General features: G+C 42.5%; 1 protein-coding gene across 3 annotated transcripts in view; it reads left to right on the top strand.

The window, feature by feature from the left end:
• LOC143183654 (uncharacterized) overlaps nt 1-23,567 on the top strand; it is a 299,903-nt gene that overhangs the window by 236,990 nt on the left and 39,346 nt on the right. For all 3 annotated transcript variants that reach the window (XM_076385316.1, XM_076385333.1, XM_076385323.1), the window contains exon 13: nt 16,262-16,387. In XM_076385316.1, the coding sequence (XP_076241431.1) occupies nt 16,262-16,387 (126 nt within the window). The remainder of the gene's footprint in view (nt 1-16,261; nt 16,388-23,567) is intronic.

Genomic DNA, 23,567 nt, shown 5'->3' with positions numbered 1-23,567 from the left:
GCGTCGAATCACGAGACGTCGTGGCTGCAGCCGATTTTGCAATGGTTTAAGCCTCGCATAAATTATCCACACATCTCTGTCCCTCTGTCCCGTGGGTTATTACGAAACTGTCTCCGTTTCTCTTTCACCTCGCTCTCTTCTATGGGTGTCGCAGCATGACTTTTATTACGGCGCAGTAACCTCTGACGCGGCCGTAAGTATACTTTGTCGCTCGAGTTTCACGCGTTTGCAACACCCTCGCTTTCGCGATCGAACCGGACTACCGATCGGCAGTAACAGTCGACCAGTGCTGGAACTTCGAACGCTGGAATTTCGCTTCTCTCCGTTGGGATACGTTCCCTCCTAAAGGAGAGCCATTTCTCGATGATAGGAAACCTAATGAGCTTATTTTGTAACTTGTTGCACAAACAGGACACTAATTCAGGATTTTATTGGATTCTGTGAATAGTTCAGTGATGGGAACTTGTGAACAAGGAAATCATTACTCGTGGCGTTGATTACGATGTGAATAATGTTCATCGAAATTTCGTAAAACGTGTGTAATTTCGAGATTGATAAATCGTGACGTTGATATACTATCTAGCAAGCCAATCAGTCAAATTCTTAATACTACTACTATGCAAGTTCTGTTAGCACTTAGATCTCCACTCGATATGACTCCAATGGATCTATCTATCCATTCATCTACTTCAACCGATCTCTCCTCAACCAGGCCTTCGACTTCGCTCGCCCTCATATCGGCGATAATTGGCTAAAAATTAACATCGATCGAGAACGATTTCGCGATCGCAGTGGGAGCAGCCTCGGAGCCCTGGTCCCGGTATCGGTGAGTGAGTCACCGTACATGCTCTACGTCTCAGCTCAGAGAAGAGCAGAACGACTGCTCGTCGGTTCTTGGAACGCTCTGGTATGCTAATTGCACTCCCCGCGCTTACTCGGGTACGTGCCAGCATTGTTGTATGCGTACACGGTGCGTGTACACGCACGTTCATCCACCTGGTGGCTACACGATGCTGCGTCCGATCTAAGTCGGCTTTCCACCTTCTTCTTTTCTCCCTCCCTCTCGTCCCTTTGCTTCCCTGTCGCAGTGGACGGAGGTCGATAAACATGTGGAAGCGCGGAACTAGTTATAAGGGCGCGGTTACGACATCAGGAATTGACCTAGCTGACATAATCGATCGAAATCGTATTTCGGGACCACTCGAAGGACTGGTGATTGTTCAAAAGTTATTAAATCGATCTGGAGCAGTCTAAAATTCTCCCACTTTCCCTTTATTGAGAGGCACATGAATGTTCTATTGTGTAGCGTTGTATCTTTGTGAGATACACGAACTTAGAGGAAAAAAAGATACAGAGTAGCATTTACAATATTTTGAACTTGGTTAAATAGGCAAGACTGATTGAATCAGTATGTTTTATACATACACGTACCAGTATTATACAAATTTAGTTTTAATAAGCTGGTAGTGCTAATTTTGCATGGATTATCCTAAAAAAAAAAAAGTTGATCGAAACAAGGAAATGGTCCCTTTATATCTTTCTATACTTTAAGTACATGAATGTGAAAATGAAGAGTGAACTTGTGCAGACTTAAGCGTCCATGAAATTTCTGTAATGCTACTTCATAAACACCCTATGTACTGTGTACTACTCTATTTAAAGGATCAATTTAAACGAGGATTGAGCAGCATGACAGACGCCCGATGGGGGCAATTACTAACAGCACATGATACAGGTATCGAGACAAATTTTTCACGCCAGCGGGCACGAACGCGTCCCGTTGTTATTACAGCCGGGGAATCCTGACGCGAATTCCTCAGATGCTAATCGCAACCGATCTCTCGCAGCTCCGACTGCGGGTATATACCCCCGTGAGTCGTTTAACCTTATCTATCGGGCATCTGTGTGTTCGGTTATAGACGAAACTGTGTGTACACATAGCCGGAGCTGGTCGATCGCCGTGGAATATCTCTGATCCGCGGTCGCAGATAATCTGCAGTTATGTGTCTCCGCGACATACTTATTCAATTAAATCGACGCGCCGCGGCTCAGTGTACCCAGCCTGTTTTATCTATTCGTAGAGGTCTGCCTCAAGCGTTAACCTACATCGCATGCCAATTAATTACATTCTAATAAACACCGTGGATAAATAGAGACACGAAATATTTATGTGTTGCGTGACCGCCGAGTCGTTTATCGAAAGCAGTGCCAGCTCTGCTTTACAGGTTGATACTGAGCTTCTTCCTCATGAATTCCCATGTCGTGACTCTTCGGAGCGATTCAATTTGGCAGAGAAACGAACGGGGCCATTTATTCTGGAATCTTTTTGGGGCGATCGTTAAATGTAATTATGGAACTGGTACATGAGTTTTCAAATTTAGAAATATTTAAATATTCAAATCTTGGGATACATAAATATTCTAAATTTTAAATATTTAAGTTTTCATATATTTATATCATAGAATAGATATACAAACTTTTAAATATATGTAGCAGAACTTTATATATCCGATAATCACGTAGTTTCAATAATAAAGGTTTACTGGGATCTTCATCACATTTTCTTATTAGTTCGAATAATAGAGGTGCGTAGAATGTCGATGCTCGGAAAGCTAAGGTCGCAGAGACCGATGAATTTGTATATCAATGTAAATATTCTAGTAACTGACTATGTCCTAGTACCTGAACATTAATACTAATTTTATTTAATTTTATGCTTAAATTCTAATATGCCTAATAAGAAGCAAAAAGTAGTGTCATGAAATAGTATACTCATGTAGTGGAATGCAATTCAAGGGTCGAAATATGCACTTTCAAGTTGTCCACTTACTGGGACATGTGACATTTTAAGCGTTCAAGTATTGGAACATTTACCCTCGAGGTTAATCAAAACTCGTGCGGATAAAAAAGGTTCTATTATACTGAAATACTCAAATCTTGTAACATACAAATTTTCAAATCTTTAAATATTTAAATTTTGAAAGCTTTTACAAACTCTCACTGTTAAGATTATAAGTACTCTCTTAAGGATTTCAGTTTTATAGCTCATTCTGTCTGCGAGAGATATTAAGTAGATCTCCAAGAAGTTTCTTTCGAATAATTTGCATTTAACCAAGCCCGTTTATCACTGAACGCTTCTCCCTCACATCAAACATCCTGGTGCGAAGCCATTGTCAAAGGAACCGAGCTTCTTTTTCCCGTTGGCGAGAGTTTCAGACACTGTCGCTTTACTCGACAAACATACCGATTTGCAGTACGGACCGTTGAACAATTAGTATTTTACAGGAATCGTTGAGTCATCCGGTGGGCTCGGATATTAGCCATGCTCGTGAATTATGCGGCACACGGGCTCCCTTTCGTCTTCTCTCTCGGACTTCGCCGGCGATCCACAGGCAGATGGACGAAGATCCTTATTACAGGAAATAGCTCCGGACCCGGTCGTGTCATTAAGTATGCAAGTCTCGGCCACAGGCACGTCTCCACCTCCGGGAATATCCGTGCAACTCGAAAACTTCTAATCTACCACCCAGGATACACCTCCTTACTCGTTTATTTCTTCACATTCTCGGCTCTATCCTGGAAATAATTACACGTTATCGATCGTTATTGACCGCCACACCGATCGTCGCGAGTTTTTCAATTCATTCCCCTTTTCCGTACGATTATTTCTATATCTCATTATGGCTCGTCTTCTCCTTTTAATCTGTATCTGTATTATATTTGCATAACGCATAATTATTATTGTAATAATCTCATTACACGGTTGGTCGTGGTTTATGGAATTAGGATACGGTTTTTTACCCTTACTCCAGTTTTTAATATTAATGTGTTAATTAGTTTCTAAGGAATTCGCTTTTAACGTTAATGGGTTAATCGAATTTTAAGGCTTTCGCTTTTAATATTAATAGGTTAATCGACTTCGACGTTACGAGAATATAAGACGGTAGTTGATGCCTCTCTGTATGTGCTTAGACTCGATAATATGCATAAGCTTTGGTAACCAAACCGTATCAGGCACGGTATTTTGTTTATCTATTTGCACCTAAGTAGACTTCAGCCTTTCAACTGAGCGACGCTCAAGTCTTCCTCAAACCGTCATAAACAGTGGAACGAAATAACTTAGTGAAGAGATAAAACGGAAATACATTCAGTGTATTCAGTCCATCAAATTTAGTCACAGTTTTTGCGTCGTGTCAGAGAGTACTAGGTGCTACAAAGAATGCCTGTGGCTCTTAAATTTTCGATTAGCTAATCGAAATAAACTATAAATTCTCCAAATCGTCACAGCTTCAAAATCAGAGCAACCCCATTTTTGCTGGTCTAAATTTCAAAGGACTTGGCGATGGTTTTACCAGAGTATGGTAATCGAAACGAAATCGATGTTTCGGAAGTGGAAGGTGTGTGGGCAATGTGGCGCGAGTATCATGACCAGGTGGGAGGGGCGCGTGGCTCCGTGCCTCGTAGGTACGTCTTAACGCGCGATCGGGCCAGGCATCAGTGACTCTTTCTCTGCCACAGCATCCGACCGCTCGCCGATCCTCAACTGCGTTCTCTCGCGCGTGTGCCCGGGAACAATTACGAAATCGTGGCAATCGTGCGACATGCGTGAAACTCGCGTCGGTCGTCGATGCATTCACTCACGCGAGCTCGATTTGCGCCTCGAGGAATAAACAGTGTTCGTTACGTTTAATCGTCGATCGAGAGCGGGTCTGTGACATGGACGTGGGCGTCGCTTCGATGAGTGCACGCGAGAAACAGGGCAGCGTGCCAACAGAGATTCCTGATCGATCGGTGGATGGGATTAGTGACTCGTGGTGGTTGATGATGACCGCTGATTTGCTAATTTGTAGTGATTGTTGACTCGAATAGTGGTAGTAATTAGTTGTGCTTTGTACTGGATGATGTTGAGTTTGACTTGTTAAAGGTAAGAGTGCAAGGTTTCTTTTTTGAAGTAATACGAAAACTATAATGTTTCAAGTTCGTAAATTTTTTGATACATATTATGAATTAAGAGTCGCTTCAAAATAACGTAATAAAGCAGAAGTTAGAGCCCAGAAATTGTAGTAGTACAGAGAATGAAAGCAAAGCTACTCTTACAACCTCCACAAAGCATTCGAAATTAGCTTCCTCCATCATTACCTACTCCAAAGCGAAGTTCATACCTCCATCAATCGAAACCCAGAAGAGGAATATAGAAACACTCTCCACACCTTCTCCACGCTCTCCCCGAGACGAGTCCCTATGGAACCCAGGTCGAGCGCGTCAACCGGTTGCACCCCGTGACTCAACAACTTCTCCAAGCCTTCCCCGCGTCAACGACGGAAGTAAAACGTAAAAAAGCATGAGTGGCGGCTCAGGGGGAGCATGGTAGGGGAAAGGGGTGGTTCACAAATCGCCGTGAGATAGCGATCGCGGTATTCGAAGCGGCAAGTAGCAGGTACTCAAAATCGGCCCCGGGACCGGTTCGTAAACACTCGTACGCGACGTCCCACGGTGACTTCTCGAGGGCTTCCATGTCGTGTGGTGCTCGGGGCCGCGGTGTGTGGTCTCCTTAAAGAGCCTCGTCCAGGGTACTGGATCCAGCGTGACGGGGGACGAGGGAAGGGCACGAAGGTGGTGGCGTGACCCCGCGGAGAGGCTCCAGTCCAGAGGAGGCTCGACTCCTAAGGTGATTTACGCTCCGCCGATGGCGCCTTTTGTCTAGCCAACTGGCCGTAAGACGTGTTTGATTTTCGCAATATATTATGCGCCCGACGAATCATATCCCGCGCGGTCGCGGCAATAATTCAACGGCGACGAAGTGGCGCGGGCCACGTCGCGTTTGACGCCAGCGAATGAGAGGACCTTCTGGAAACCTTCCCTCGACGTTCCAGCGTTCTGTGTTCCCGTTTGGAGCCTGTTCCCACGGTCACGTTGAGATCCTTGAGGATTCGACTGTTTGCTTGCTTTTTAGTCGTCAATGGAATTGCGGAGTTCCAGGGATCTGATCTATTGGATGTTCGGGATCGAGTCTGCCTGCTTTCTCGGGTCAATCCTCTCCCACTTTGTTTCTATAGAAGATTACTGTAAAGTAGCGTTATCATGATGCATCATATTCAACTCGTACCTAGTAGGAAATGCAAAGTAGGTTTCAACTCTAATGCAAATTAATTACTAGATTGCATTGTTCCTCCAAGCTGATTACATCCACCTGTTTGTTATTTTTTCCGAGTTTTCCTCGTTCTATCATTAGAACGCGATCATTGCTCCTTAAGGACTTCTCACGCGTCGCGACGTGCTTGGCGCTCCTCTACTTTCATTTTTCTTTTCCTCGTGGGAACACGGGACCGCTGATTTACGCAGAAAAGCTGTAATTAACGGAATGCATCGCTGGCTAGCTGGCCGGCACGATCATCGAGCAGTCATTGGCATTGGATCGAACAATGCCCCTCTGTGTCACTAGCAAACAAGAAACGCAGTTAGTGTGTAACCACTGCGTTTGCCGCGTAAACGCTTCGTCCATTCTCCTGTAATTACTTTCCACGCACGCGTGCATCGGCCAATTCGCTGCTGGTTCTCTCATGAAGTTTATCTTATCGATGGTGGGGAATTAGGAGAGACGATGATGATAACTTCTTGCTTCACAACGTGTTTTCTGAAATTACTTCTTTAATGGGAGCTGTCTAGCATGACTTATAAAGGAGAGTTGGAAAGAATTTTGCAAAGAAAAGAAACTAAATCTGTATATAATTCATTTTGTCACGCAGAATCGTTCTCTCTTTTTATCCTCAACTGAGTGTGGATGTTTTCGCGAAGGTAATCGAAAGTTCGTATCTATGTCCAGTTTTATCAGCTGACAAATGATCATCGATTAACTTTCATTCAGGGGATGAGTGGAGGGCCATTACGTAACGAATGGAAAGCAGAACGATTCGGTATGGTTTCTTCTCTCGTTGGAGGGCGACGATACGTTCGAAAGTCCCGAGACGAAGCAAAAAGTTATCCCGTACAAGTCGTGCGTCCTTTAATTGGTCACGTTCGATCTGGCTGTTATCAGCGGGAACGCAGGATCGGCGAAACCGAGTTTCCTCGACAAAGTGTTCCCGTGGGAACGATCGTTAATTGTCTGTAAAATGCACTCTCACCTTACGCTTTGCTAAAAGCAGAACCGTGTTCGAGAGTTACGTATCCGCGGGAGGACAACGATGATCTGAAAGAAGTAGCCGTGTCCCCTCGTCTCTGATGTCGCGCAGCCTCCTACGGCTCCAATAGTTCTCTAAGAGTACCATTAATCTTTCATTAGCGATGCACTCTCCCTTGACGCGAAAAATGTAACGAAGAGGAGGGAAACTGTGTTTAGAAGTTCGATTGTTTTTCGAAATGAAAGTGTTATGTGGGAAAACTTGTTATTAGGTCCTCTGCGGCTACAAAGCGTATAATGTGCTTTACAGATAACTTTTCTGCCCTTTTTAATATTATTTTTAACGCAACTGCACTTGAAAATATTTCGAAATGTTCGCCTTTGCTGGAGAACAAGTTACAACAGTGGCTGAGGAACTCAGAGTAGACGGTCAATAAAGAGTTTTCAAGTCGTAAATCAGAAATTCTATTTGTTAGAGAAACACAGCTTGCAATATACCTGGAATTAGAACTAGCTTGTCTGGATCAGAAGGCAGTGCTTTTAAAAATAATAGAAGGAAGAACCCTTTTCGTGCCAAGATACTGTTCTATCAATAATCGGTTGTAGTACTAAAATTGCACGGACTGATCCATCAGTCCCTAATTTAAAACACTTCTGTCTTCTAACTTTTCTGTCTACTGTCAAATATGTTAAAAAACAATTTTCTTTTAGTTGGTGCATTCTGAAAAAATTTGTCGACACGTAGAAAAAATTTCGTTTACCAATAACAACGTTTATGTTGAATACAGAATATTTTCCTGACGCATATAAAGTAAGTAAATATTGTCTTGGAAATTTTCCTTATACTGTGGCTAAGGGATTGGCATTAAAAGGGTCAAGAGAGTACTTTGAGCAACAAAACAGAAAAGAAATAAAAACGAGCACACAGTATGTACCCCGAAAGCAAAACTCCACTAGTGATTTTTGCAACCCCGAAAGAGTAGTGTCTATCGATATCAAATCCCATCCATCCAGTTCGCGAAATAGGAACGTATTAGGGAAACAAATGACTGGTAATCGAACGGCGCTAGGGAATGCAGAGAACCGTTTAGACGTGTAAACATTTTATGAGGCTTGTACACCCGTAAGCCGACCGGATGAATCGCGCTGCTCGGCGTTCCTCCCGACTGTCGGAGGAATCCCTTTTGCCTCGCGTTCGAGAGCAAACAAACCGTGTATCTTTATTACAGTAATAACTATAATCTCGAGTCTCGAACGAAGAGAGAACCCCTTTCCTTCTATATACGACACAGACACAGAAGGAGCGCGGTAGTGTGTTCTCTCTTCCTCGAAACTGCGTAATCAGTTGCCGTCTACTTCACTGAAAGCAGCTCTCCTCACTTTGAATCACCTTATCCAACGTACACGGTAGGTTGGTAGGTAGGTAGGTAGGTCGGGCAACACGAAGGTACACAGTGGGCCTCGGTGTGTGTTCACCGTCATTAGAGGAGGGAACACGATTAGAGTTGAAATAAACTCGACCCTGATACAAACGACTCGCTGATCAAATTGATTCCGCCGCAATTCTAGGGGGTCCTTCTTCATCCTTGTCTATCCTCCGCTCTTTTTTCCTGCGAGTAAATTACTTGACGCATCTGGTGAAAAGTGAGATCCTCTGGTTCAGTAGAATTGCCGTTTGTCGCTGGTCGAGGGGTGTAATTTTGATCGCTGTCGTGGATCTTCATCATCTTGCCCCTTTTTGCAGATATTTTAAATTATACATGGTTATAAATTTTATAGCCAGTTTTTTGATGCTTCCTTATATCTTCTTTACGAGATGAATCAAAGAATATAGGCGCGCTACTTTTCCTAATTTGTATTCAAACGTGACCCTTCATCGGCGTTAATGAATATCAGACGGTCTCACGGCTCTTCGATGAGAGTCCATTTCACGATGCCTTAACGCTTCAGGCACGAACTCTTCGATAACGAGTCGCAGTGTCCTCGGGAAAGCAGAAAAGTCATATCGCGAAGGTAAAATCGACGCAGCGTCTCGTTAATTTTACGAGAGGATTTACAATCGTCGGTGCTCCTACCGTGCGTGTTCCCGCGATCGTTTCATGAGGTGGGCTCGCGAGCATAAAACGCGCAGCCAGGTTACAGTATTTTATACCGGGGAGGATTTCATTGTGCTGTCCCTGGCTGGGAGGAGGCGATATCCAGGGGATTACGTTTTGCTCGCGGTCCTTCTCGTTAAGACATTCGCGCCTGTTAATGGCCAGCTCGCCGGTGCAACGAGTTTTACGCACGGGGGTACGGCCATACATGGCGCGGAAGCGGCCGCTTGCCTCGTAAAATATGACGCGTATCTTCTTATTAGGAGTAAATTGTATCCTCATTATACGCCGCGCATCTCCGCTTGCGGGTTCTGCCGCCGCCGCCTGTCGTGTTCTCGTTTTGTCCGATCCCGGCCGGCTATTCGGACCACCACCTGCAATCGAATTGCGTGAAATACTTTAATAAACTGCCTCGGTTGTTCTTTAGAGATTTTCACGCAGATAGGACCACGTGTGCTTGATTTTTAATTCACCGCCGCTTCGATTCAGGCTTCATCCATATGTGGATGCTAAAGAAGCTTGATAGGAAAAAGAAAAAGTCGATGGAGGTAGTTCTATTTAGAATCACTGCAGGGGATCTATCTCTTCTCCACATGGAGTATAGTAGTATGTTCCTCTATTGTGTTTTATGGTCCTCCAAATTTCGTAGTGGCATAATTTAAAGAATGTTTGAATAGTTTTTCCAAGTGCTGAATATCATATCTACTGTTCAATAAAGTGAAACAAGGACGTGCCAAGAAACTGATTACGTTATTCAATTTTCGTTCGACTAGATTCTAGGAAATGACTTGGCGCATTTCAGCCGACTGATTGTTATTAAAATAGCACGTTGGAGACTGATACCCTGGGTCGTTCGATTCTTATCAGTCGACCCAATTTGTTATTAAGCAAGGGATATCGCGGCGTGCTCGCGTAACGTCGACATTCAAATCACGGTCTGCATACCTCAGCGACTGATAAAAATCGGACGCAGTACATTGATCACGGATAATTTATGAGCGGCAGTGTCGTTCGTCGAGGCATACTAGACCGCTTACATAATTTATGAAATCGTCACGCGGTGCCATTCTATTCAAACGCGTTGCGCCACCGAAAAGAATCTCGCGCCCGGTTGGCTTGTCCGTCAAAATTATTTCTCGTTGGCACGTGTTTACAGCGGGAGATAAATCACGTTCGATCTTATGTCTGCCTTCGGGTGTTTCAAATTTGATCGTTCCTTAAAATTCGTTAGAACAGAATTATTGCCTATTATATGCAAAACAGCTGCAGGGTGCGGACGTGGAAGCAGGAAAGTGTCAGCGTTCTACTTCCCACCTTCGTTCTGTAACATTGTGGTACAAGAAAATTTAATATACAATTCTTCGTTGCTTTAACGATCCCGAACATAAGCTCGTCGAAAGGAATCACGAAGAAAAGGCGGTCATATATTATCGCGCAGGTTATTAACCGTAAAAACGACTTGCAGAGGCGATTTTTCGACGGCCAAAATTGTTTCTTTCCTACGGGCGATCGCTGCTCCATTCACAGCGGCCGAGACGAATGTCGCTCGCCTCCTCGCCCCTCTTTTGGTCGGCCCATGGGCCAACGAGACTGAGAATGAGCGAAAGAGTGGCCCTGGGCGATGCGATTACTCATTGAGACGTTGATTGCGGCTATGGCATACTTATCGATTCGTACCGTCCAGCTTTTTTGGAGCAACAAGACGTGACCGTACGAATTTCGGATACATTCTTCTCTTCTTCGCGCCGAGGAACACTATTTCGCAGCCTGTTAGAACCTGAGTAATTGCACTGCGCAGGATGACCACTTGTTGCGGAAGATTGATGGCTGCCAGTGGACTCGTCAGTGCTCGGTCGTTTCTCTTTTTACGATCGCTATATCGATTCGGATATGGATCTGTTTTATGTGCACTTTCCTCGATTATATATTGCGTTATGCAATATCTTGCGCTGTAATGGGAATTCTTTAAAGGAAGGTGTTATGGTTGATCTGAAATTTGAGTTCATGCGTTTTATGAGTGATGTTATTATAATATAATTTATATTCTGATGGAATATGACAAAAAGTAGAATGCATTGGTAGGAAACTAATAAGGTTTCCTGAGTCGCTGTATCGCGCCAAGCAACGATTCCATCGACGAGGAATCTATAAATACTTGTTCCTCTTCCCACGACAGAGAAGCGTTTTACAATATCCGGCATCAATCCCTCGCGTACTTCGCCGACGTAACTTCATGCAAGTCAAACCGACGTTAATCTCGCAGCTCCGCTGACACACCGCTGACCGATAAACCCAACGATGCGTCTATCGGTGCGAGAATCGCGCAAACTTCCAGCGATAGGGATTCCTATGTGGGTGCAATCGATACGATGCATTCAACCATGTCCCTGGTTATAAATACCAGCATACTCATACCAACCGAGAAAATAGTACCCACTCGAAAAATCGAATTATTGAGATTTGAGCCAAAATGGCGGTATATATCTGAAATTTTGATATCAATTGTCAGTTCTTGATGTACACGGTCTACTAAAATTTCCCAATTGTCTGAAATGAGGGTCGCGTGAAAGGGAGATGAATCGAGCCCGAGACACCCTTCAAAAATTTGGGTCTCTACAGGTCTCGGAGCTAAACGATCATGTTCCTGGTTCGACATCCTTTCCATCTCGTCCGAGCCGCGAATGTGGGACGATAAAACGAGACTCGTCCCGAAAGCCAAACGAGGCGGCGTCGTAAAACGTGTGATTCGGGGAAGGAGCATCGTTACGGAGGAACAAGGTCTTCATCGAGTCTCTAAAAAAAGGGGCCATCGATGGCATTTATCGGGAACAAGAGTGTTCCCCATGATAAGAATCCTAAATACGACCATAAAATTCGGTATCCTACCCTTGATGTTTGTCGCCGCTCCAAGTCGTAAAGAAAGATTTTTTTGTTTCTGTGTGAACTGTTTTGTGACTATGATGCGTTCACACATATGCAAAAGATTGTTAGATACAAAACAGGTTGTGACTTTCCTTTTCCTTATTTCTCAGTCCTAAACTCACTGCAATGTTTTTCACGTGCTAAAAAACATCGCATATCTGTATAGACTAGATTGTGGAGTATGTATTATATAACAAATTTAAGTATCCAGGACTTATTTTTAGCTGTAATTTATATAACTATTACTGTCGCCTTAACTGTGCCACGATCAAGCAAAAATAGATGGTTTAGAAAGACAGTTTTCCTCGAACATAGATATCAATTTATCGAATTAACGTTTCGACGCCCACTCGACAGGATTTATCCGTTTCTCGATCAAGCAAGTAGAAATACCTTTCAACGTTGCACTTCACTAAGTTGTTATATAAACATGATAAGCGTGTTTACATCAACATAGGGCAACTTACAGGCTGTTAGATCTGAAGGAAATACAAATGGGAGCAAACCAATAGCACTTTTTAAGAATGTATTGACATCCACGCTAATCATTGCTAATTCATTCTTCATTCTTATTTAATTAATGTTATGCATAGGAATATATATATATATGCAAAGGTACTGGATGGATTTGTATGTTTTTAAAAACTAAAATATTTAAAATTTTGAGCATTTGAATATTTGAACCTTGGAATATTTAAATAAGATTTAAATAATTAAACTAATCAATTAATGGTTTAATTTAATAATTAAATAAAATTTTAATATTTGAATATTTGAAAATTTGAAAATTTTAAAATTCGAATATTGAATATGGCGAATTCAAATTTAAACCTTAAAATTCTATTGCAAGAGTGAATTTCAAATCTGAACTACGACCTCCTCAAGAATTCCTAATCCTCAACTACAAATCTTTTCAACACCCACGCGAGTCGAGGAATTGACTCGTCACATCGACAAAAACTCCTAACCCTACGATTTCACGGTGGTAAAGGTCAGGAACTCGGTGCTGGGCCGCGTTTGCGCGGACCGTCCACATTAATCGACTTAACCACAGTATCGGGCATTCCCCAAGGGAAGATAAGATCGCGCGTAGTGCACGCGCGTGAGAAGATGCACCGCAGGCGGAAGCGGCTCGCGCCGCGGGCGAACCTAAATACCTATCGACCGTTAAGCGCGCGCACTCGCTTGCGCGTGTTTACACGGTTTAACATGGACGCGCAAAGGCGAGATAAAACGCGCGGGGTCCGCTGGTCGCGAGGTCGCGACACTCTCCCGGTGCTCGACACCGCGCCACTCCGCTTCGTTCGCACCTGTGCTTCTCGCGGGACGCGTGCACACACTAGCCACGAATGGTATTCGATTGCTGTGCACTTTAACTGCGGCCCAGTGACCCGTAAAACCCCTGCGACGCTTGTGTGATCGGAGAGGGCCTCGCGTGTCCCTTAACGGCTCGTCAAATTATATATTTGAGATTTCTTAGACATTATGTTACTAGTACTGATATAAAATGCTGAAGATTCTTAAACGAGTTGGAGAATAGACCTTGCTACGTGGTAGAATGGTAGAACATTGCTGTTTTCCTTGAAGCACATGTTAGCGTTAGCAGTTGTAGGAACATTATCTGTACTAAGGTTTATTGAAGACTACTTGCCATTGTTCAAAGTGGAGTGGGCTATGATAAGAAAAAGGAAAGGCCGTGAAAGAAAGGAAAAGAGGCTTCATTATCGAGCAGCAGTTCGAAGTATAAAGACGTGCTGACTTGTATAATTTCTCAAAATCATAATTAGAATTTAAAAAGTTATTGTATATAGAATTTTTGAAGAAAATTGTAAACGTAGAATTGTGTCAAGGTTCTGTTCTATTTAGGTTTCAGTTTAGTTTTCGTTTTTTTTTTTTTTTTTTTTGCTAAAAATTATCTAGTAATCCTGGCTATCACATACTTTTGAAGGGTGTTCAACAGGTAATAAATTTTATGGGTGATTTTATGCATTAAAATAAGGCGAAGATGAAGAATTAGGAAATTGTGTTTGAGGCTTCGTGTCTGAGTTATCGATCACTAAAAGTATACTTACAATGTGTCTGACTCTTGCTGCTTATTCTACTGCTGGTGTGCATCTATAGCTAGATCTGACGCTGCGATGTTAGTAGAATAAGTCGATAAGTCAGACACATTATTACATATTCATTTTCATTTTGTTCTGCTATGTAGTATCGCTTCTTAAAGTTTCTGACCTGTTGTCAAATACCTTGTAAGGTAAGATAAATGTCCCAATACCCAGGCGCTTACTATATATGTCCCAGTAAATAAATAACCTAAAAATGTATATCCCGATACTTGAATTTCATTCCAGTAATTAAATACTCTATCTTATGATCCATTTTTGTCCTGCAGGTATTGTTTTTTATTAGCTACATAAAAATTTAATGGTCAACTACTGAAACATTTACCTTACACAAGTTTCTTTTCTAAAGTATTCCAGTCATACCTTTCTAACCGTTAAAAAGAATCTGTAAACCAATTCTAAAGGTACTGAAGTTCTTCCATCATTTTATTCAAGCCCCAAATAAGATCAAATTCTATCAAATCAATCCTGATCGCCGTCTTCCCACGGCCATCCTTCCATGCCTCTGGTCTTCAGTAGTGGTCCGGCAAACACGGCCCACTGACCCGAAAAGCGGCAGCTTTGCTTGTAATCAACATTTCGCGGCCCCTTCTCTCGATTCAAGTTCCCCATTGATCGGAGCGTCGAGGACGGGCACGAGGACGACGCTTCGAGTGACTTCCCCTCTTGTCCCTCGACGACCATTCTCCCCGCCCGTCTGCTCCCGTTAATTATTCTCGCGTACTTTTCGCTCGGCGGCACGTCGGAGCGCAACGACGAATCATTAATCACGCGTGACACGCCCGTACCAGCGATCTAATTATCGACTAAAGGAGCAGGCCTCGCGGTCCCCTTCGCCGAGGGTGCCTTCGGGGGTAATACGCTCTCGACAGGTGAAGTAATCTCGAGAGAGCTGATTTTCCACGGTGGAAAGTCGCGCAGCGGACGACGATATCCTGTCGACTATTGCTGGCGAAGGGAACACGTTGCCGCGGAATGTATTCTCTTTTTTTTTTTGATGCCGCGCTGAATGTAATGAGGTATGCTGAACATGTAGAGGAGCTGGGGACAAAGTGCACGTGGGAATTTGAATGCAGCTCTCGTGCCGATGAAGTGGGAGCTTTCGAGCTTTGAGCGGGGAATGGAAGTTATTCGCATGGAGTTGGTTTTCGGGGAATCGCGAAATTATGGGGGCGCAAAAGTTTGAAACTGTGGCGGCGGGCAGGGCAGAAAGCTCATTGATTTCTGAAGTGCTACCACTGGCTTACTGTGAGAATATCGTTGCGAAATCGTCATATATCAAAATGAATGTAGTGCAGTGAAATATGAGCAATGGAAGTAGTCCTTTCTCCCGATCGTCTATTAATAAATTACTCGAACACGGTACGAAAGTGGTATTTGTTCGCAGAACGAATAGGTTGTAGAATGAGATGGAGTGTCCTTTATACCAGGGTTTTACTTGCAATTTACGATGATGTTCATAAATAATCGCAGCGCAGCTGTCTGTTGCACTGTTCTTAATTATTTAACGAATCCAGGCGGACACTAATTACTTGTTCTCGACAACGGTGTATTTTGCAACTGGGCATTCGACGTCTGCAAGTATTACAGTTACGAAATTTCAGTTATTATGTGAGTCATATATTATGCTTTAAAATAAAACGTTACTCTAATCTGAAAGCTAAATTTACGGTAGAAGTTAGAATAACGCCATTACCTCGCACTTACACTTCCCTTTCAGAAGCAAATGGAAAGATTCTTGATCATACATAGAAATTAAGCATAAATAAACAGTTTTTAGTTAAAAAATGTTCGACTCATGTCAAAATTATGTCAAATTCATTTTGACCCTTATGTTAATACCCAAAATTGTCGCCATTTAGAGAGTATGGGGAACAGTGTACTCGAGTATTAACATAAGAGTTAATATATTTCAAGACCAAGTCAAGATCATTTACACGTTAGATCAAAATTACATATGTAAAATTTGTATCATTGGTGCATATTATTTCTGATTGCAGGTATTGTCCTGGTTGTGCAAGAAGGGCGAAGATATATTGTCGAAGCACGCGCAACACATTGCAACGAACCTGACGACGGCGCGGCTTCACGAGAGAGAATTCGAGAAGTTCTATTTCACGTCGATGGTGAGTACACTTCACGTTTCGCATTACTGTTGCTAGGGATAATGGGATCGAAAGCTGAAGAGATGAATCGGCCCATATATGCCTGAGATTTCACTTTTTTCACGTCCCATTGAGCCTTTCGTCACGCTTTGATACAGTAGAAGCCCCGACGAGAGACGGCCGAAATGACCGAAAGTTAATAGAAGGTTTCTTTATGAAGAGCAACCAAACGAGCAACCAACTGTCGCCAATTTCGCAAACTTCCTGCGGTATTGCTCCAAGCGATGGCTAGAGAAAATATATTCTTGTAATACTACTTCTGCTAGAAAAAAATATAACCATATTAGAATCTCACCTTTGAAAGTTTGGCGCACAAAAAAGCGGTCGTTTGGCACGTGATTGAGTTCCATTAGCGGCAATGTATTATTATTTAGTTAGATGTAAGAATGACTTTCGAATTTCTTTTAAGGAGAATCATCCAGTCTCTATTCCTAGCAAAAGTAATATAGAACTACATTTATGAAAAGTTTTACAGTGATCTATCGATGAGTTCTATTTTACCGACGGATCTATAGATCACATAGATCCGTCGGTAAGTTTTATTTCAATATAGTTTTCTATCGACCACAAAAATAAACATTTCCACGAAAGAAGCTTACATTAGATTTATTATTTGAATAAAAAACGATGCGAAAGTCAAAAGTAAGGAAAACTGTATAATGGGAAAAATTTGCTATAGATCATCTAAATCCCGAGAGATCGGTAAGTCGATTTTCTAGTCTCGTGGTGCCGCCTGGCGACGTCGGCTCCAACTATCATTCTACAATACCGACTGAATTTACCGCGGAATTGAAATAGTTCTGAAAGTTTAGATTTCTCATAAGGACAATTACTTTTCCCTAGCGACTTGAAGGACTATTTCAGCAGTTAGAATCTCATTTGGATTCCTGTAATGCACAGATTCGATCATTGCAATCAATTCAAATGTCTTAAGTTCGCCAGTAACTTTTGCAATTAGAGACGTGGGGAAGAGAATCGATTAACGTCCTATCTCAATGGAATCCTAAGTGGATACCGATGTCTGGTCTTATCAATCGATCGTGCGACCCTGTGTCCAACGACGACGTTGTCTACTCGCTGATAACCGCTCGAACCTGAGCTTGACTTTCCGCGTTTCCCATTTTCTTGATAAGGAATCGTAAAACTACGAAGTAACCTTGGATCGCAATTAAGAAGAGATCCACGGTACTAATTCATCAAGGTTGCTTGTTTTACCTTATCTGGCATACGCTTATCAGCCACTGGTCTACGTTACGAGACAGAGGAATGCTGTTCCTTGGAGTCAGTCTAGAAGCTGGTAGATTTTGGGAAACTAATGGATCATGTTACAAATCTTCTTATCTGGACGAGATAAGGACTACTTCAGATTTCATTTTATATTATGACTTTTAGGTATAATGCTCGTATCAACTCGTGTTATGATTCTGTTTGTTCGACTCTATCTGTCGCGATTATGGGTTGTCGGGGTTCAATAAAACAGTTGCTGTTCAATTAGGGGGTTCGAAAAGAGGTAATCCGCGACGAGAAATAAAAATCCGAATCCTGATAGCGGAGCAGGATGTTAATTAATCATGCAACACCCACCTCAATTATCCGTGTTTTTTGCGGTCGACACGCGTTCGGATCGTTATCCAAATTATCGTGGTCGTTTTTTCTCTCGGCCCAATGACCCCCATTGGGTCCTTTCCACACGCGCATACATGACCATGCTGTCATAATTGTCAACCGATGATCGAGAAAACTGATTATTTGGGTCGCTCGAACGGAACTGGAACGTCGATTTATTATTAAGCGACCAGTAGTTTGTAGCGGACCTGCAGCTTGATATTTGGAGCATCGGGTTAATTGCAAGAGGTCCAGATGAAGGAGCGTATCAATCGGAATGATCGTAAATTAATTCGGCGATAAAGGTACCGATGGTATCGATTGATCAAGTGAATGAAAATAACGTTTTCATTTTTATTCGATGTGATTCTGACTATCCATTTCCTTCATCAGTCAAACGCATTTATTTAACCCTTTTAGTACCAATCAACTAACCATAAGTAGAGTGAAAATTAAGCCAAGCTAATATTTATTTCCATGTATCAACAAAAATTCTGTATTCAGTACAAATGTTATTGGTGAACGAAATTTTTTTACACGTCGATAAATTATGCAGATGTGCTTACACCGACTCAAAGAAAATTGTATTTTCTTGCACACATTTAATAGTAGAAAAAGTTAGCCCTACATCCTACTACCGATAAATCGGTATCATGGCAGTAAAAGAATTCAAACCTAATAGCTTTTCAATATTAGAGGTCTCGCGTCAAGTCATGTCTGATTAGTTAGAAAAAATTGAACGTAATATTTCAGACAAAGCACGCATTGTCTTATAAGTTTATAAGGTAGTTACAGAGTTGGTGCACAGTACAGTTTAAATCATAGACTTTTCCACTTATAACCAAAGTATTCATTAAACGTTCACATGCTGTATTATTTATGTGTCATGCACATCCACCAGTCCCATATTTCCTAATTATTTACTACTTCCGCGAAGGTACGCATTAAACTCAGTCCTACCATTACCTTCGTCCCATTGTCAGACTTCAACTTTTCGAAAGTAACTCCCCTCAAAAGCGGTCCCCGCAATTTCGACCGCAAAATTCTTGCAGCTTTGCGTCATAATGGGCCCACCAAGAACTCGACTGGCTAGTTCTTTCAGTGCAGCAAAGGCAATTGGTATGGGTAGCATTAACCAGCCCCAGTTCATCGTACCTCTCAATCACCCACAGTCCACTTTTTGCCCCCAAACCGTTCCAACCGCAGAATTCCTTCGGTATTTACGGGCCAGCTCTCGCTTTCCGCACGCACGTGAATTTCTCCGGGATTCTTCGGGTGAAAGAGAACAAGTAGCGTTAATTGCCAAGCGAGTCGACACTTAGTTTGCAACGTGTATCTCTTGCTGGGTAAACCGTCGGCCCTGCTTTTCACTCGCCGACAGCAACTTCCGTCGGGAAGATCACAAGTTCCCCAAAGTACGAAACATTGTCGTGCACCGGAAGACGCCTCTGATGTCGAAGAAACAGCGAAGGTGGTTGAGGCGGCAAGGTGGTTCCGTGAACAACGTTCTGGTAACCCAATTACGCGACGGAGGCGACGTGTCCGTGGCGAGAATAAAAATGAGCTGTTTATGGGCGATTTAATGGGACGCGCGTGAAATCACGGCCGATCGCGATTCCCAGAATAAAATTCTGAGTAGTTGTAGTTACTTTTTGGGTAGATTACCTAGGTCTTGAAAGGGTAATGAATTAAATGAAAGAAGATATTGGGCGAAGAGGGAGGATAGGTTATGTAGAATCTATTATAGGGAAGAAGAAATACGGAAGCGAAATTGGGAATTTTGTCAGAAGGAGTGTACATATACAAGAAGGATAAATAAAGTACTAGGAGAAGAAGAAGGAAGAGAAAAATTTCTCTAGTGATTAGAGAGAAAAATACGGTAGAGAAGAGCGAGATAAGAATAAAAAGAGGAAGAGAAAGTTAGAAGTATTTATATTGTAAATACTGTGCTTAGGAGATTAAGTAATTCTAGTCGTAAATGGACTTCTTGTTATCCTCTGATAAAAAGGAAAACAATAATGTAAGTTCCTTCCCGCGTCTGTGTCTACCAATTCTACTTACCCATTTTTAGCTTAATTAGCATGTCTCGCGCTTAAAGCTCGTGTTGTAGTCATATGCATTTTATGTATTGAGAAAGGTTGCTTCCTCTGTGTATCCCAAGAAAGAACATTCGCGAATCAAGTGACAGATGTTGCATCTGTTTCGAGAGGATATATCTCAATCTACCCCCAAGTCGATGGGGTTTTAGGTGGGCGTCGCGCGTGGAACAGGACTCGATTAGGCGATTAAGCCTTTTCACGCGACGACCGCTACCCCGTGGTATCCAGGAGGGTAGGGCTAATAAAATTGGGGGCTGACGAGATGCAGTCAGGCGTTCAATTTCCCGAGTGCAGCCTCGCTTTTAGATAAGGCGGCCAATTCAATTGCACGATGATCACCCATCACGACGGAGCGGAATATTTCGTAATTTGAATACGGAGAGGGCTCCATTGATCTTCGAAGACGAATGGGCTCGCGGGGGCATTAAACATGATATATTACAGTGGAAATGGAACCCTTCAACAACTGATGACTAGACTGTGGATTTTTATGCAATTCCACATTCTCATAAGCACAGTTAAAGAAATGAAATCTAAATAGAAATTTGCTTCATCTTTCAAATAGGTACTATAATTTGCACTCTATTTTTCATATTTCCTATTTTTTTAAATTTGATATTTAATTCTGGAACTTTTTATAGATTTCAAATTTCCATAAATGCATAAACCTTCAAAGTCTACTGACCGCTTTAGTAGAATAATTAGCACACATTATAGTCGTTATCTATTTTTAAGCATTTTTTGTATTGTATTAAAAGATTCACTCTTCTAGTAAATATCTCGAAAATATTAACAAGGGTTCAATATTAACCCATTCATCCACGAATATCGAAAGCTTCGAGTACAGGCCACAGGCACTGTAGGATGCCCGAAAATGGGAAATCAAAGTCCAATTAACATTTTAATCGTTCAATCAACGCACACAGAGTGTGCCAGGCTGGCGCGCATTTCCATGTTTATTAACTGATTAACAGAGCTGCTCGAGCTCGCACATCTTAATTAAACCAGTGCCTGGCAGGCTTATAGCGAATTTCGCGATATTTCGTGTCTCGAGCGGCAAATAAACTCCGAAGCTAACGAGCATAACCGCCTTGTGCCGATTCGACATGTTGCAATCGGGTTTTCGAAACGACTCCCCGATCGCGATTCGCGACACGCGTCCACCGGATATAGCGCGTCGCAACACCATTCTGTAAGCGGTCTTCGCGTGATATTGAGTCGCGATAAGGATCGGGATACCTTGGAAAAGTATTTTCCATATAGTTTTAAACAAGTCTTTGCTTCACGAACACCCATTATTGGGAATTATTGAATAACTTTCCCAAGTAAGAGAATGCTGAGCTATCAAGATGGAAATGAGGCTTGGGATGCCTTGCATTAGCTATTATACAACGAAAACTCTTGGACTACTATTTTCAACTGTGTCATAGCCTCCTAATAGGGATGACAATAGTTCTAAATCTAATTTACTTTTCGGTCGATAAAGATCAACTTTAAGCTCCTCTTCCTACGTCTGACTCAAGCATAACGATCTTGGATCCATCGTAATTGTTCACTTCCAGAAGATCAACGTTAAGTCAAGAGTCGCGTTGATATCATTGTTTTCGAAAGATCGTGAGAGGCAGTTCCCCAAGATAACGTTCTCGTGACATTATTGCAAAAACGTTCTCTTGGGAATTGGCCTTCATGGGCGTCGCATCGTATGACAATCGCGGGCTGGTCCCACGAGGAGGAGGGATGGCGACGATGGAGCGTCGCGACGCGTTTCCTTCGACGCTCCCCCGTGTTAATATCGCGTTATGCAATGGAGCTTTCGTGGCATAGGCCAGCGTCTCAAAGAAGAAACCGTAAAACGCCACGCCTTCGTTCGCATAAATGTAACGGGTCACGGTGAGCTTAGTACGTAAGAAACTGAAGACCTTGGAATACCTTGCACGTGGAATTCGCTCCGTGTCTCTTGAGCTTGATCCTCTCAGAGTCCTCGTATTTGGGTTGAGCGCGTTTCATTCTCTTTCTCTCACGCCGCTGCACACTATCTCGTAAGTGGCCTAATCAAGTTTTTCTGCGGCCGTTCCGATGACTAGCTTTACGAACGGCTCAAATAAATTAATGGACGGACAGCAGTAGTTGCGATTACGTTAATGTCGGTTGTCTTTTTCTTATCAACGATCCTTCTATTTGCTCTATAATCTCTGCCGACTGGCTTAATACACTACCATAATGGCGTTATATAATTGGAGCAAGTTAATATGTTAGCATTACGTGAGTGTGAGTCGCGACGTTCATTTTCTGCTGGGTGCAAGAGGATGTTTGTTACTATCGTTACATTCCTGTCTACTCGAGGTCGAAATAATACTTTTTCCCTCTCGTTCATGATACGAATCGTTTGAACTGCACGCTGATTTACCCCGATCGTTTCCCTTTCCCTGACGGTCATTTACCCAATAATCTCGCATGCAAATCGGCGAAACACGGGCGGCTGACATTAGCTCGAACGGTGCAACGTGAACGAGCGAACGACGGTATCGAAAGGCAAAATTATTCGAGATTTCTAGTGTCGATATGCGACATTCCTAAATCGTAGGCAGGCGAAAGGATTTCCTGTCGGTGCTGGGAATATTTATTGACATTTACCTCTGCTGGAATATTCATTCATTTCAATCAAATAATCGAATAGTCCCGATTCTACTTCCAGCTCGACTTTACGAGTAACATGAGTGAGAAAACAATTGATTTAAGTGACAACGGTTCCTTTGTGGGTGGCTTGCTGGCCGTGTTACGGTACACGCTGAACCTATCCACGGCTTGGTTGAAAATCTTCAACGCCCAGTCGTGCCAGGGTCGAGTTATGTACGTGCTCTTCATGAAAAATGAATGGGTGACCCGACTTATGTTGTCGCTCGCTTCTTGTACCTGTGTCGCGTAGAAATGAGTGGAAAACGTAACTGTACCTTAATATCTTTCGACGAGATGTCATCGCTGAAAGCATGTCTCGCGTGCATTGTTCATTAAAAGCATTGGAACGTCTAGAAGTAACGACTTGGACTCATTTACTAGTGGAAGTTTTTGTACAGTATTTACTACGAATTTTACTCGAAGTATGCATATTTAAAGGTTATTTACGTGATGCTCTTTTATTTGAGATATGAATAGTCTTCTTCCTGTTTCACAAAGCGAACGTAATTTTGTTCTAGAGATCAGAAAAATTTCTAAAGAAATAAGGAAGTGAGATACTTTCATCCTGGGTTCATTCGCATGCAAATACGTGCTACTTCTTTGAATAGTAATAACACTATAATGATTTCAATATTTATAGAAGGTCCATTGTCTCTTGTGATTCATTGCTTCTGTATTTGGTTAGGAGTTATGTGACCTGAATTTTTGAATGTTGTGAATTTACCGACTTGTAAATGCAGAACCGTTTACATGCATCTTAT

Source organism: Calliopsis andreniformis, chromosome 2, assembly GCF_051401765.1.
Source record: "Calliopsis andreniformis isolate RMS-2024a chromosome 2, iyCalAndr_principal, whole genome shotgun sequence".
NCBI lineage: Eukaryota > Metazoa > Arthropoda > Insecta > Hymenoptera > Andrenidae > Calliopsis > Calliopsis andreniformis.
This window is presented reverse-complemented; position numbering and strand designations above follow the sequence as displayed.